This window comes from Leucopleurus acutus, assembly GCF_964270905.1.
Source record: "Leucopleurus acutus genome assembly, chromosome: 5".
NCBI classification, from domain to species: Eukaryota; Metazoa; Chordata; class Mammalia; order Artiodactyla; family Delphinidae; genus Leucopleurus; species Leucopleurus acutus.
Window position 1 is genome coordinate 3,769,547 of NC_139147.1, and position 16,674 is coordinate 3,786,220.

The 16,674-nt window shown below is 48.1% G+C and overlaps 1 protein-coding gene across 1 annotated transcript in view; it reads left to right on the forward strand.

Moving 5' to 3' along the window:
* Positions 1-525: 525 nt before the first annotated feature.
* Positions 526-16,674, forward strand: part of C2CD2 (C2 calcium dependent domain containing 2) — a 58,418-nt gene continuing 42,269 nt past the window's right edge. The window contains exons 1-2 of the mRNA XM_082839149.1: positions 526-802; positions 16,146-16,244. Of these exons, the coding sequence (XP_082695275.1) occupies positions 530-802; positions 16,146-16,244 (372 nt within the window). The 5' untranslated portion in view covers positions 526-529. The remainder of the gene's footprint in view (positions 803-16,145; positions 16,245-16,674) is intronic.

Genomic DNA, 16,674 nt, shown 5'->3' on the forward strand with positions numbered 1-16,674 from the left:
TGGGCCTTTCAAGGGGCGGGCGGGGCGGGCCGCGGGGAGCGGGGAGTGGGGAGCGGCGGGGACGACCCGGGCTCAGGGAAGGCCCAGGCCCCGCCCCGCCCCGCAGGCCGCGCCCCTTCCCCCGCCCCGCGGCCCCGCCCCTCCTCCGGCCGCCGCTGGGCCGCGGGCGGGACGCCTCGGGCGGCGCGCTGGAGGAAAGGCGCCCGGCCACGGCTCCGGGAACTACCAGACGCCCGAGTCGGGAACGCGGGACGCCGCGTCCCCATTTGCTAGGGGAGGCGCAGTCCCGGGCCGTGGCCGTCGTGAGGCGGCTGGGCTTTTCCTCCCGCTCACCCCGCCCGCCGGCCTCTCGGCGCCCGGGGCCCGCGTCGCCAGCCGCCTGGATCCGCCCGCCGCGCCCCCTCCCCGCCCCCCGCGAGCCCCGGCCGGCCGCGAGCTGATGTCCTGAGCTCGCCGTCCGCGGGCTGTGCGCCCGGCCAGGGGCTGCCTGGGAAGTTGGGGCGAGGCGCGCCGGGTATGCGCCATCACCATGTCCCGCCTGGACTCGTGGCTCGGTGAGGTCCAGTGGCTGGGCTTGGTGGCGCTCTTCGTCGTGGCCTTGGGCACTGTGGGCCTGTACCTGGCGCAGTGGGCGCTGGCCAGGGCGCGACCCCGCTCCCCGAGGCGGGCGGCGGAGCCCGGCGAGGGCCAGCGCCCCGAGCCGGATGCGCTGCTCGCCTGGATCGTGACGCTGAGCATCTGGAGGAAGCAGTGGCAGGCCGCCTGGGTGGCCGCCCTGAACGATGAGGCCAAACGGAGAGCGGTGAGTTTCCGTGAGGGCCGGTCGTGCTGCGGGGTCGGGCGCGGTGATCTCGGGGCGCGGGTTCAGAGCAGAGCTCTTCTTCCCTGGAGCCTCGCCACAACCCTTGACTGATTCAAGGGGCAGAGCATCCTTGAAAGTTAGGAGAAAGACCCTGAAGACTGGAGGACCCTTGATGGGGAATCAAGACAAAATGATTCGATTTTATTAACCAGACATGAGGTGTGCCAGGCCCTAGGCTCCACTGGAGGGACAGACTGGCTGTTGGAGAGACTTTTCGGGGTGCCCCTTCCCCTTCAGGCTCATACTTGCCCTTCCTGGCGTCCCAGGTGGATTCCCGTATTCAGGTGGACACCGAACTGCGTTTGCACCTGAATAACCGTGAACCAAATATGCTTCCACGTACAGAGCTGAATTTTGCCCAGCGTGTTATTTCCAGAAGGTTTGCGTTCCTTGGCATTTAAAATTAGTGACCGTTGAGGGCTAGCCACTCGCCAGACATGTACTGGGGGCTTCAGGTACGTCTGTCATCTCTGAATCCTCGCAACTCCTGCGACAGAGGCGTTGTCAACATTTTACAGGTGGGGAAACTGAGGCCTGGAAAGGTTAAGTAATCCACCCAAGGTCACACAGCCTGTGGGTGGCAGAGCTGGGATTTGAACCCACCTATCTCCTACCTCAAAGCTCAGGGGCTTATGACGGAGCTCTGCTACCTCATGCTCCTGTGGTTATGTTTCTTGTCTGGTTAATGACTGGGTGACTTATTTTTGCTTCTAAGACGTCTTGGTTTAATGACAAGCTCCTGGCGTCTGCTATTTCCAGGTGTTCCGTAGGAGGAATGGGGGCCTGGGGGGTTTGGGGTACCTCCCAGTCTTCGCCTGGCCTCATGGCTCCCAGGTGTACCACATTCCGTCACCTGCTTGGGAACTCAGTGGAGAAGCCTGTGGCGCTTTGCTTTGGAAATAGTGAATGCTGTGTGTCTGGACCATCAACCTTCAAAATATTCCACGGTGGGCCCTCTGTGTGGTCTTTGCGCATGGCCTTGACTGACTCACATAGCCACGGATTTAAAAAACAAAATAGCTTTGAGTGTGAATGAGCATAAATCCAACAAAAGACCGTGTTCTGAACCCTGGGGAAAAAAATAACCGTAACCTTTGGATGAAAAAAGCCTTCAAGGTCATTTGACTGCCGTCTGCCTCGGTGCCTGGAGTCCGTGCCGCGGCCGCCAGAACCGGACAGCTCTTCAGGGGGGGCAGCCCACCTCTTGTGGGAGCCCCTAAAGCCACGTGACCTCACCTATGTGAGAAGACACAGCTTTGTTTCCCCACGAAGCTGCTGTCATTGATCCCTGGTTGGCCTGGTGTCCAGGGCCTGCGTTCCGGGGCTGAGGACACTGCAGGCTGGAGTTGTGAGCGGGTGAACGTCTTGTCCCAGCTGGATGAGACAGGGCGCGTCTCAGCCTTTCGTGAGCAGTAACATGCGTGTTGGTGTTGGGCGAGTGACCTGTAGGGTCCTGGTCGTCCCCCTGGGACTCCTGAGAGGGTCAGGCAGAGGCACGAGCCTCCCTCCTGTAAGTCTGGGACAGTCCTGCTTAAACCATTCTGCCGTGTTTCCTGACATTTCCTGATTGGCTTAGAAACTATGATTGCCTTCGATACAATGCTTCCAGATTACCCGCTTGCCTGGAGCCCTCAGAGAGAAAGGAGGATATCCCTGCTCTGGAATTTGTCTGCAGCCGGTCGGGTAAGGCTGAGAACTGAAGCAAATACCTGAAGGTTTCGGAGGCAAACCTGTCTCCCTACTCACTTGAATCCGTGTGGGAGGAGAGAGGGCCCTTGGCTCAGGGGGCGGGGAGAGATCTGGCTCCTTCGCACCTTCTCCGTTCTCTGCTATTCGCCATGCACTGCAGAGTCTTAGACACCAGTTTTTCCAGAGCTCCTGCCCGGAAGGGGCAATAATGTACTGGGTTTAAGCTCAAGGCAGCCCTGAGTCTCCTCTGACAGTAGACTGGGTCTGACTGTGGTGTCAGGTGTGTGCGTGTGTGTGCGTGCGTGCATGCGTGTGTGTGCGTGTGTGTGCGCGTGTGTGCGCGTGTGTGATGGGGGAGGGAATTGCTGGCGTCACTTTGCTCTCCCTGGTGCCTGGAAATGTTGCTCGATTTGAATTCAGATGGAACGTTCTGCTGGCTGATAGGATCTGGGTGACTCCTGCCCTGGCCTTGGCATACCTCTCCCCTGTCCTGGGCCATCCCGACCGCGACACTCACGACAGCGTGGGTGAGCAGGCCCTGGTGTTCCGTTAGCGGCTGTCCTGACCTGGCAGCCAGCCCTGCGGAGTCTCCCTCTGCCCTGCCTCCAACACGATTTCCACTAATCCCCGATTAGGGTTGACCCTCCAAGCCCGCACTCAGCCCGGGGCGAGCCACAGCTTAGCGGCCCCCTTCTGCCCCCACCCTGTCCTATTATCTGTCTGCCCTGGCCCGGGAGGAGACCACTTCTCTGCCTATCGCTGGGGGATTGGCCGTAACTCAGGCATCTCCAGCGTCTTCCGTGTGAGGTGGGATTCTCTCCTGAATGGAGCGACTCCTCCCATTCTGTTTTACTCCAGCTTGTGTTTTAGGACTGCAAGGAACCCTAAACCCTTCTCGCAGCACCTCTCGCTTCTCCGAAAGGCGAGACTGAGGCCCACGGGCTAGAGAGACTTGCCAGGGTTGACCTAGACCCTGGGCTGGGGGGTCTTCCTGGTCCATCCACATCTGCAGTCATGGTCCCCTGTGGGCAGCAAACTTGACTTTGAGACCCAAATGTTTCCTTTAGTTGCGGTCCAGCAAGAAAGGATAAAAGGGTGCGATTGTTTAATGCATCATCCCTAACAAAGGGGCTCCTATCTCCTAGGAGCTGAGGGTGGGTCAGTAGCTTGTGGAGTCTCCTTTGGCCCCGGATGACCAGGGACTGTGGCACTGCAGGTTCCCTGTGTCAGAGGGCCCCTGGGATTGTAACCCTCACTCTGAGTAATTAGAATGGTGAATTGGAGAGACAGGTGAGGAAACCGTGGCTACTCTGCCAGCTGGCCAGGCTGATGCCAGGTGTTTGGGGAACACTGGCGAATTGCCTAGAGAGCTTTGAAAAAATACACATGCCTGCTCCCTCCCCCACTTCAGACTCAGGAAGTTGTTGGGGGTGCAGGGAGCTTCCTATATTGTTCACAAGTTCCCCGAGCTAGCCCCTCACTAGTGAGAAGCTGCTGGGTACACACAGTGTCCGTAAGCCAGCCACCAGTCAGTCAGTCAGGTCCCCCTCACCCCACAACGTCTCTCCACTCTGCCATCGCAAACACCTAATTCCAGCTGATCTGATGGCGGTTCGGTCCCAGAGAACAGAAAGTTCCCAGAACTGGCTCAGTCACCAGACTGGGAACTAATGCTGTATTATTTAAAGGCAACAGCTGAGGTTTTCCCTTTGGTTCCCCTGCATTTACATGAACATTTACAAAGTGGTTTGGGGCGACAGTCACCCCAGCAGTGGTCCACACCTGGTGGCTCCAGTGTTGCCGTTTCCACAGCAGGTCACCAGCTATGGAAGCCAGCGTGCCCATGGTCCCCTGCCCCCTCCCGGTGGGCTGGACAGCACCTTCCTCCCAAGGCTGCTGCTGTTGGGACCACGTGCGGGCAGCAGCATTCTGAGAGTGAGGGCCACATTCTGGACTTGTCCAGCAGGCCCAGGCCCCGGGTGGGGAGGGTTAACAGAGCTGTTTGTCTCTTTAGTCTTTTGCCCCAGGATTTTTTTCAGAGGAATGTTCTAAATGCAAATGACCGAGACTGTAGGACAATTTGTGGTCTTTGTGGGAAAAAAAAAAAAATGTCCTGTGAACTTAGAACATGTTATTAATAGCTCTGACTCGTATAGGAGGTGTGGCAACTTGAAAAGTAAACAAAGTGACAAGACTTGGGAGTTTCCTTATTCTTAATGAGCTTCCTTCGTGCGCTGCTCCCAAAAATTCAAGCTCCTTGACCACCCACGGTGGCCACAGTCTAAGTCAGCTGGTAAGAATGGGAAGGCACTCTCTGCCTGACCCCCAAACCGGTCTCCTTTCCATTGCTCAAACATTCAGTGTTCTCTCCTGTGTGGGATCTTCCCACAAGGCATTTCTTGTATCTCCAACATTATTTAACCTTTCTCCTTATTGAACTCCTGTCAGTATTTCAGGTCTCAGCACGGGGGTCCCTGACCTTCTGCTGCCCCACCCTCTCCCCAGCAGGACCCTGTGGTCACTGGTGCCCTCATCAGCTCCCGGGATTGTGAGGGAGGCCAGAGCCCTGTCCATCCAGGCACAGCGCACCCGGTGCCCAGCGCACGGCTGGCTTGGGCCAGGTGGCGATTGGAGCATGAATAACAGGCCCTGTTAGAAAATTGTCGCTGGAGGGGGACAAACGGTGGAGATGCGCATCACCCCGTCTGGACACAGGCCTCCCCTGCTTGGGAGCTGGCCAGGCCTGGGCCGAACAAGCTGTTTAATGTGCTCTGTTTTTCACTTCTAAAGAATCAACATTAAAGGAGGCTCACTGATGACTTTGCAAACTGTCAATAGAAACGAGGAGTAGATGCCAGTTCAGGTTGTTCTTTGCATTCACCCATTCTCTCAGCAAGACGGGAATTCAGGGGAAGGAAGAGTGGGTGTAGTGTTAGTGTCAACTAAAATGCAGCCAAAGCCAGCATCCACGCCTGTCAGCCCCTCGTGGGTTGCTGAGGAGGGAAGGGACCTCTTGAGCCACTCGGAAGAGCTGTGTGGCCACTGCTTAGGCTGGAAGGCAGCTCTGGGGCTGTGTGACCTTGGGCAAGCCCTGACCTCTCTGTGCTTCATCCGTGGAAGAGGATAAGTTTGGGTTCAGTCTGGAAAGCAGCATCCACTCCAGATGCGATGAGATCTGTGCGAGGCCTTTAGTCAATAGAGTCAACAAAGATGGGCTGCTTTCTTGTAACATCTTCCTTAAAAAAAAAAAAAGCTTTACATTTTTTACTGCTTTTAGATTTAGAGAGAAGTTTCAAAAATAATTCAGTTTCCATACTTTCCTCAGCCAGCCTTACATAGCCATAGCACAAGAGCAGAACCAAGAAATTAACATTGGTACGATGTCACTATAATATAGTATAATGATACTAACACTGTAAAAATATGAGAAATTAACATTGGTATAATGTTACTATGTTTCATAGTACAATCATATTATCATTGTAACCTATACGAAATTAATATCGGCACAACGTTACTATATTTTATAATGAAATGATATTAACATTGTAACAGTACAAGAAATTAACAGAAGTTTTTAACTAAACTGAAGACCCTACTTTTTTTTTCTTTTTTAACATCTTTGTTGGAATATAATTGCTTTACAATGTTGTGTTAGTTTCTGCTGTATAACAAAGTGAATCAGCTATATGTACACATATATCCCCATATCCCCTCCCTCTTGCGTCTCCCTCCCACCCTCTCTATCCCACCCCTCTAGGTGGTCACAAAGCACCGAGCTGATCTCCCTGTGCGATGCAGCTGCTTCCCAATAGCTATGTATTTTACATTTGGTAGTGTATATATGTCCCTGCCACTCTCTCACTTCGTGCCAGCTTACCCTTCCCCCTCCCCATGTCCTCAAGTCCATTCTCTACATCTGTGTCTTTATTCCTGTCCTGCCCCTAGGTTCATCAGAACCATTTTTTTTTTTTTTTTAGATTCCATATATATGTGTTAGCATATGGTATTTGCTTTTCTCTTTCTGACTTACTTCACTCTGTTTGACAGACTCTAGGTCCATCCACCTCACTACAAATAACTCAATTTCCTTTCTTTTTATGGCTGAGTAATATTCCATTGTATATATGTGCCACATCTTCTTTATCCATTCGTCTGTGGACGGATACTTAGGTTGCTTCCATGTCCTGGCCATTGTAAATAGTGCTGCAATGAACATTGTGGTACATGACTCTTTTTGAATTATGGTTTTCTCTGGGTGTAGGCCGAGTAGTGGGATTGCTGGGTCATATGGTAGTTCTATTTTTAGTTTTTTAAGGACCTTCATACTGTTCTCCATAGTGGCTGTATCAATTTACATTCCCACCAACAGTGCAAGAGGGTTCCCCTTTCTCCACACCCTCTCCAGCATTTATTTGTAGATTTTTTGATGATGGCCATTCTGACAGGTGTGGGATGATATCTCATTGTAGTTTTGATTTGCATTTCTCTAATGATTAGTGATGTTTCATGTGTTTGTTGGCAGTCTGTATATCTTCTTTGGAGAAATGTCTTTTCAGGTCTTCTGCCCATTTTTGGATTGGGTTGTCTGTTTTCTTGATATTGAGCTGCATGAGCTGCTTGTAAATTTTGGAGATTAATCCTTTGTCAGTTGTTTGGTTGGAGATATTTTCTCCCATTCTGAGGGTTGTCTTTTCATCTTGTTTATGGTTTCCTTTGCTCTGCAGAAGCTTTTAAGTTTCATTAGGTCCCATTTGTTTATTTTTGTTTTTATTTCCATTTCTCTAGGAGGTGGGTCAAAAAGGATCTTGCTGTGATTTATGTCAAAGATTGTTCTTCCTATGTTTTCCTCTAAGAGTTGTATAGTGTCTGGCCTTACATTTATGTCTTTAGTCCATTTTGAGTTTATTTATGTGTATGGTGTTAGGCAGTGTTCTAATTTCATTCTTTTACATGTAGCTGTCCAGTTTTTCTAGCACCACTTATTGATGAGGCTGTCTTTTCTCCATTGTATATTCTTGCCTCCTTTATCAAAAATAAGGTGACCATAGGGCTTCCCTGGTGGCGCAGTGGTTGAGAGTCCACCTGCCAATGCAGGGGGCATGGGTTTGTGCCCCGGTCCGGGAAGATCCCACATGCCGTGGAGTGGCTGGGCCCGTGAGCCATGGCTGCTGAGCCTGCGCGTCCGGAGCCTGTGCTCCGCAACGGGAGAGGCCACAACAATGAGAGGCCCGCGTACCGCAAAAAAAAAAAAAAAAAAAAGGTGACCGTATGTGCGTGGGTTTATCTCTGGGCTTTCTATCCTGTTCCATTGATCTATATTTCTGTTTTTGTGCTAGTACCATACTGTCTTGATTACTGTAGCTTTGTAGTATGGTCTGAAGTCAGGGAGCCTGATTCCTCCAGCTCCGTTTTTCTTTCTCAAGATTGCTTTGGCTATTCGGGGTCTTTTATGTTTCCATACAAATTGTGACATTTTTTGCTCTAGTTCTGTGAAAAATGCCATTGGTAGTTTGATAGGGATTGCATTGATACTACCCAAAGATTGCTTTGGGTAGTATAGTCATTTTCACAATGTTGATTCTTCCAATCCAAGGACATGGTATATCTCTCCATCTGTTTGTATCATCTTTAATTTCTTTCATCAGTGTCTTATAGTTTTCTGCGTACAGGTCTTTTGTCTCCTTAGGTAGGTTTATTCCTAGGTATTTTATTCTTTTTGTTGCAGTGGTAAATGAGAGTGTTTCCTTAATTTCTCTTTGAGATTTTTCATTATTAGCGTATAAGAATGCAAGAGATTTCTGTGCATTAATTTTGTATCCTGCTACTTTACCAAATTCTTTGATTAGCACTAGTAGTTTTCTGGTAGCATCTTTAGGATTCTCTACGTATAGTATCATGTCATCTGCAAACAGTGACAGCTTTACTTCTTCTTTTCTGATTCGGATTCCTTTTATTTCTCTTTCTTCTCTGATTGCTGTGGCTAAAACTTCCAAAACTGTGTTGAATAATAGTGGTGAGAGTGGGCATCCTTGTCGTGTTCCTGATTTTAGGGGAAATGGTTTCTGTTTTTTACCATTGAGAGTGATGTTGGCTGTGGGTTTGTCATATATGGCCTATATTATGTTGAGGTAAGTTCCCTCTATGCCTACTCTCTGGAGAGTTTTTATCATAAATGGGTGTTGAATTTTGTCGAAAGCTTTTTCAACATCTATTAAGATTATCATATGGTTTTTATCCTTCAGTTTGTTCATATGGTTTATCACATTGATTGATTTACATATATTGAAGAATCCTTGCATTCCTGGAATAACCCCCACTTGATCATAATGTATGATCCTTTTAATGTGCTGTTGGATTCTGTTTGCTAGTATTTTGTTGGGGATTTTTGCATCTACGTTCATCAGTGATATTGGCCTGTAGTTTTCTTTCTTTGTGACATCTTTGTCTGGTTTTGGTATCAGGGTGATGGTGGCCTTGTAGAATGAGTTTGGGAATGTTCCTCCCTCTGCTATATTTTGGAAGAGTTTGAGAAGGATACGTGTTAGTTCTTCTCTAAAGGTTTGATAGAATTCACCTGTGAAGCCATCTGGTCCTGGGCTTTTGTTTGTTGGAAGATTTTTAATCACAGTTTCAATTTCAGTGCTTGTGATTGGTCTGTTTATATTTTGTTTCTTCCTGGTTCAGTCTTAGAAGGTTGTGCATTTCCAAGAATTTGTCCATTTCTTTCAGGTTGTCCATTTTATTGGCATAGAGTTGCTTGTAGTAATCCCTCATGATCCTTTGTATTTCTGCAGTGTCAGTTGTTGCTTCTCCTTTTTCTTGTCTAATTCTGTTGACTTGAGTCTTCTCCCTTTTTTTCTTGATGAGTCTGGCTAGTGGTTTATCAATTTTGTTTATCTTCTCAAAGAACCAGCTTTTAGTTTTATTGGTCTTTACTGTCGTTTCCTTCATTTCTTTTTCATTTATTTCTCATCTGATCTTTATGATTTCTTTCCTTCTGGTAACTTTTGGGTTTTTTTGTTCTTCTTCCTCTAATTGCTTTAGATGTAAGGTTAGGTTGTTTATTTGAGGTGTTTCTTGTTTTTTTGAGGTAGGATTGTATTGCTGTAAACTTCCCTCTTAGAACTGCTTTTGCTGCATCCCATAGGTTTTGGGTTGTCGTGTTTTCATTGTCATTTGTTTCTAGGTATTTTTTTATTTCCTCTTTGGTTTCTTCAGTGATCTCTTGGTTATTTAGTAACATATTGTTTATCCTCCATGTGTTTGTATTTTTTACACTTTTTTTCCCTGTAATTGATATCTAGTCTCATAGCATTGTGATCAGAAAAGATACTTGATACAATTTCAATTTTCTTAAATTTACCAAGGCTTGGTTTGTGACCCAAGATATGATCTATCCTGGAGAATGTTCCATGGGCACTTGAGAAGAAAATGTATCCTGTTGTTTTTTGGATGAAATGTCCTATAAATATCAATTAAGTCCATCCTGTCTAATGGATCATTTAAAGCTTGAATTTCCTTGTTTATTTTCTGTTTGGATGATCTGTCCATTGGTGAAAGTGAGGTGTTAAAGTCCCCTACAATTATTGTGTTACTGTCGATTTCAGCTTTTATGGCTGTTAGCATTTGCCTTATGTATTGAGGTGCTCCTATGTTGGGTGCATAAATATTTACAATTGTTATATCTTCTTCTTGGATTGATCCCTTGATCATTATGTAGTGTCCTTCTTTGTCTCCTCCAATAGTCTTTATTTTAAAGTCTATTTTGTCTGATATGAGAATTGCTCCTCCAGCTTTCTTTTGATTTCCATTTGCATGGAATATCTTTTTCCATCCCCTCATTTTCAGTCTGTATGTGTCCCTAGGTCTGAAGAGGGTCTCTTGTAGACAGCATATATACGGGTCTTGTTTTTGTATCCATTCAGCCAGTCTGTGTCTTTTGGTTGGAGCATTTAATCCATTTACATTTAAGGTAGTTATCAATATGTATGTCCCTATTACCATTTTCTCAATTGTTTTGGGTTTGTTATTGTAGATCTTTTCCTTCTCCTGTGTTTCCTGCCTAGAGAAGTTCCTTTAGCATTTGTTGTAAAGCTGGTTTGGTGGTGCTGAATTCTCTTAGCTTTTGCTTGTCTGTAAAGATTTAAATTTCTCTGTCGAATCTGAAAGAGATTCTTGCTGGGTAGAGAAATCTTGGTTGTAGGTTTTTCCCTTTCATCACTTTAAATATGTCCTCTCACTCCCTTCTGGCTTGCAGAGTTTCTGCTGAAAGATCAGCTGTTAACCTTATGGGGATTCCCTTGTATGTTATTTGTTGTTTTTCCCTTGCTGCTTTTAATATTTTTTCTTTGTATTTAATTTTTGATAGTTTCATTAGTATGTGTTTTGGTGTGTTTCTCGTTGGATTTATCCTGTATGGGACTCTCTGTGCTTCCTGGACTGGATTGACTATTTCCTTTCCCATGTTAAGGAAGTTTTCAACTATAATCTCTTCAAATATTTTCTCAGACATTTCTTTTTGTTGTCTTCTTCTGGGACACCTGTAATTCTAATGTTGGTGTGATTAATATTGTCCCAGAGGTCTCTGAGACTGTCCTCAATTCTTTTCATTCTTTTTTCTTTATTCTGCTCTGGGGTAGTTATTTCCACTGTTTTATCTTCCAGGTCACTTATCCATTCTTCTGCATCAGTTGTTCTGCTATTGATTCCTTCCAGAGAATTTTTAATTTCATTTATTGTGCTGTTCATCATTATTTGTTAGCTTTTTAGTTCTTCGAGGTCCTTGTTAAACGTTTCTTGTGTTTTCTCCAATCTGTTTCCAAGATTTTGGATTATCTTTACTGTCATTACTCTGAATCCGTTTTCAGGTAGACTGCCTATTTCCTCTTCATTTGTTTGGTCTCGTGGGTTTTTACCTTGCTCCTTCATCTGCTGTGTGTTTCTCTGTCTTCTTATTTTGCTTAATTTACTGTGTTTGGGGTCTCCTTTTCTCAGGCTGCAGGTTTGTAGTTCCCGTTGTTTATTGGTGGGTAAGGTTGGTTCAGTGGCTTGTGTAGGCTTCCTGGTGGAGGGGACTGGTGCCTGTGTTCTGGTGGATGAGGCTGGATCTTGTCTTTCTGGTGGGCAGGGCTGCGGCCGGTGGTGTGTTTTGGGGTGACTGTGAACTTAGTATGATGTTAGGCAGCCTCTCTGCTAATGGGTGCAGTTGTGTTCCTGGCTTGCTAGTTGTTTGGCATGGGGCGTCCAGCACTGGAGCTTGCTGGCCGTTGGGTGGAGCTGGGTCTTAGTGTTGAGACGGAGATCTCTGGGAGAGCTCTTGCCGACTGATATTACATGGGGCCGGGAGGTCTCTGGTGGTCCAATGTCCTGAACTCGGCTCTCCCACCTCAGAGTCTCAGGCCTGACACCGGACCGGAGCACCAGACCCTGTCAGCCACATGGCTCAGAAGAAAAGAGAGAAAAAAAGAAAGAAAAATAATAATAAAATAAAATAATTCAAATTTAAAAATTATTAAAATAAAATAATTATAAAGTAATTAAAAAAAAAGAAGACAGTAACGAAACCAATAAACAAATCTGCCAATGATAACAAGAGCTAAAAACTATACTAAGATAAACATAAAAATCAGAAACAAGTCAGTCACAGACAGCAAACCCCAAGTCCACGGTTGCTCCCAAAGTCCACTGCCTCAATTTTGGGTTGATTTGTTGTCTGTTCAGGTATTCCACAGATGGAGGTACCTCAAGTCGCTTGTGGGGATTTAATCCGCTGCTCCTGAGGCTGCACAGAGATTTCCCTTCTGTTCTTTGTTTGCACAGCTCCCGGGGCTCAGCTTTGGATTGGGCCCCGCCTCTGCATGTAGGCTGCCCTCAGGCATCTGTTCCCACCCAGACAGGACAGGGTTCAAGCAGTGGCAGATTAGGGGACTCTGGCTCACTCAGGCCGGGGGCGGGGGCGGTGGGGCAGGGGGGTGGGTGGGGGGGAGGGAGGGGTACGGTAGTTATAATTGGAATGCGGGGCAAGCCTGCAACAGCAGAGGCCGTGTTGACTTTGCAACCGCCTGAATTTCACCGGCTTTCTGCCAGTATTCTTTTATTGTTCCAGGGTCCCGTTCAGGTCCTACATGGATTGAGTTGCTGCTTTGCGTTTGTCTCCTGCAGGCTGTAACAGTTTCCCAGTGTTCCCTTGTTTCTTTGTGACCTTGACAACTCTGAGGACTATTGATTGTTATTTTGCCAAATATCCCTCAGTTTGGTGTTTTCACACAAGTGGACTGCAGTTATACAAACCACGGAAGTGATGTGCCCCTTTCAGTGTGCTGCGCCACGGGGTGCGTGATGTCAGTGTGGCGTACCGCTGGGGAGAAGCAGTGGCCTTCATTCCTTGGTTAAGGTGATTTCCGCCTGTTTCTCTTCTTACATCTTAGGTCTCCTCTTATCCTTTCCTGCTATAGTTATCACATAACTTGGGGAGATACTTTGAGGTTGTACAAATCCTGTCACCCCTCATACTTTCACTCACTGATTTTGGCATCCATCTGTGTATCTGGTCTGCAGCCATTGACTTCCGTGGAGTTTGCCTAATGATGATTTTCTGTTTCCCTCTCTCCTTCTGCATTTATTCATTGGAATCCTGCTGCAAGAAAGAGCTGCCACTTCTCCTCCATCTATATATGTAATTGATTATTTACATCAGCATGGACTCATGGGTATTTATTTTATTCCATGGGTTATAATTCAGTACCATCACTATTTATTTTGTTGCTTAAACTGTTCCTGTTTTGGCCATTAGAAGCTCTTTTGTGTTCTTCCATCGAGATATATATATATACACACACATAGCTTTTTTCTTTTCTTAGCATCTCATTTCTTGACGGTTCCACAAGGTGTCTGCTCTGAGCTCGTCTTGTATTTTCCTCTTCTCTGGCCCTGGATTCAGCCACTTTTCCAAGCAGCTCTGATTCCTTTTCCTGGAGAAGTGTTTAGAAAACAAGATCTGGGCATCAGGTGTGCTCATTACCGCTGGGGTCTCATTGCTTCTAGACCCTCTTAGTGGACAGACCTAGGAAATGTATATGTGGACGCTAACACATTCATGTGCACACAGCTCTCTGTCTGTATCTTCAGAACCACGACTATACCTATATCCTGGATTCCAGGTCAGCGGCACAGAGTTCATTTTCATCTTCCCCTTTCCTTATCTCGAACTTCTTCCTCCAGAAGTGAGGTATCTGGGACTTACTCTCTGTAGCATATTTATTTGGCCAATTCTAGTTTACACATAACTTACGTTCTGAATTGCTGACCTGTACCCCCATGAGAAACACATTTACTGACTAGATTCTAGCATTTATGTGCAGCCGGGATACTGTTTTCTTCAGTTTCTCAGCTTAGATCTGTTCCCCACCCCTTCACGTGGTCGTGTTCTTTACTTGTAGTGGAGTGAGGTTTGCCTTCTATCTGGGTTTCCTCCCGTACCCAGATTTTTCAAAACTCCATCTTTCGCCAGTGATTTGGGATGCCACCTTTGTCACATACCGTGTCCACACGTGTTGGGGTCTATTCTGGACATCCCGCTCCAGCCCTACTAGTCGTCTGTGTGTTCGCGCTTTGAATCACAGAGGTTCTAGAGTGCGTCTTAGCGTCAAGGAGAGCTAGTCTCTTGTTTTTGCTTTCGCAGTGTTTTCCTGGCAATTCCTGCCTGTTGCTTTTCCTGTGGATGTAAAATCTTGCTCTAGTCTGAGTGGGGTTGAGTTCGGAACGGGGCTGCCTTCCCAAGGACAGGGTGCAGAGATGTGGGAGTTTGTGGTTATGCCGCACGCACGCCGGGCTTCCTGAAACTCAAGGATCAAGCAGAAAGGGAAGGGGAACCTCTGGGTCCTTATTTTAATTTCATAATGTATTTCCTTCGTGTGACTGCCCCTTGACATTAACTTCCCTAGCAAAATATTTCCAGGGTTTTCATTCAGAAGCTGTCATACCTAAAAGGGCATAGATGGCATCTCCTGACGGGCAGGGGCAGGAGGTGGCATCGGGGCTGCTTAAGGCAACGCGGTGTCTTCAGGCTGGTGCAGAAGGTGCGTTGTCTCACACGCAGTCCCGGCGGCTGTAACGACTCCCGCAAGGGGTCAGCTCCCTGCCTGGTGCTAGGCTCTGTGCTGGGCGCTGCGCTTTCAGCCACGCAGCTTGGCACACAGGGTGATGTCATCCCCAAGCCCCTGGTCAGCAGGTCACACCAAAACAAGCTCCAGCCGTGGAGAATGTCAGCAGAGCAGCCCCCAAAGCACAACTTCATCACGCTTGAGAAGATTTAATAGATTTAATTCTTCCCTGATGATTTTTAGGGGGTGAGATCAGTGTTGCTAAGACAGGGTGAGGTTAGAAGCATGTCAGTGACAATGTTCTGTGCCCTGTAGGTTTACCCTGGATCACTGGGAATTCTTAAGACACAGCCCCGTGATGACTTCATTCTTGTTCCTCTGCACTGCACTTGCCAGCAGAGCTTTAGTGCCTTTTTGTACCATTTTAATTCCCTACCCTTGATCTGGCCTTGGAGTTGGAACGAGCACGTCACAGCTGAGAGTCTCAGAAATCGATGAGATACGGAGGGAAGTTGTGGGTCTGAATCTCTTTTTTAGCCAGTCGATCGGAGCTCACTTGACGATGATGTACTTTCTGGAACATGTCAGGAAAAGAGTTTAAGAAGAGTTTCGTTCCGGGGTCGTATTGTAGGCGTAAGTGTTCAGCTTCTCAAGAGAACTTATTTTTAAAAGGCCAAGACTTGGTTGGCAATCCAGGCCTGGTTTGTTCTTTTATAAAACATCAATCTTGTCGCCTTGTGGTCATATTCATTACTTGCACGTCTTGCACTTGGAGATTTTAATTGCAGGAACCAAAATGGACATAGGGCGACAAGCCACAGGGGACTTTTCTGGAAGCTTACGGGGATGCACAGAGCCGAGGGCGGGGTTGAACCAGGAGACCCTGGAGGGCAGGAGCCTGGCAGCTCTGGAGGAACCCGATCCTTGGGCATGGCCACCGGCCCAAGTTCATTTCCAGCCAAGGAATCCCAAATTCCAGGGAGAAGCAGCCACAGCCTCCCACTGTGCTCCCCGCCCCCGGGTTCCCCCTCACGCGCCGTTTGGGCAGTGGGAGAGGAGAAGGGGGCCGCCCTCAGTAGAGTGCCAGCGCCCACGTGGAACAGGGAGAGGTGATTCTCTGAAACCGGAGAGAGTGCTTTCCCAGAAGAAGGGCAGCACAGCCCTTGAACCTGCTGTGCCTGGCCAGGTGCTGTGCTTGTACTCCAGACCCACCGTCCACCCCAGGAGCCTGGGCTTCTCCCCTTACACCGTAAACACGAACTCTCAAAATATCCTTTGCCGACTTTATTGCAACATCTTTGGGTTTGTCCCTGCGCTTCTTACTGTTTTTGGCCCGTTGCTGCTACTTAGAGGCATGGATTGAACCAAAGGAAGTCAGACCACATGTTCTGAGGTCTGCCGAGCTTTGCGGCAAGTAAGTCATTGCCTTTAGAAAGTAGCCACCCTGCCTGGCACTGCACCCATCTCCTCACTGTGCTTTTCCGTTCCAGGGCCCGCCACTCCTCTGCTTCCAGGAGGACCCGCTGCAGCAGCCCCTGGAGCTGGCCATGGGACAAGTGTCCAGCGTGACCCAGTCAGCCCAGGAGAAGGTGAGCCGGGCACCGTCACCTGCCTTGGGCCTTTCCTCACCGAGGAAGCGAATTTAAAGTGGGGTTGGAGGGCTTCCCTGGTGGCACAGTGGTTGAGGGTCCGCCTGCCGATGCAGGGGACATGGGTTCGTGCCCCGGTCCAGGAAGATCCCACATGCTGCGGAGCGGCTGGGCCCGTGATCCATGGCCGCTGAGCCTGCGCGTCCAGAGCCTGTGCTCCACAACGGGAAAGGCCACAGCAGTGAGAGTCCCGCGTACCGCAAAAAAATAAATAAATAAAAATAAAGTGGGGTTGGATAACTGAGTCACGTTGCTGTGCAGCAGAGATTGACACAGCATTGTAAATCAGCTAGACTTCAACTTAGAAAAAAAGCTGGGGTGGGGGAATTTATTCTGTCTTAGAATTATTGAAAACGCCATACACCTTACA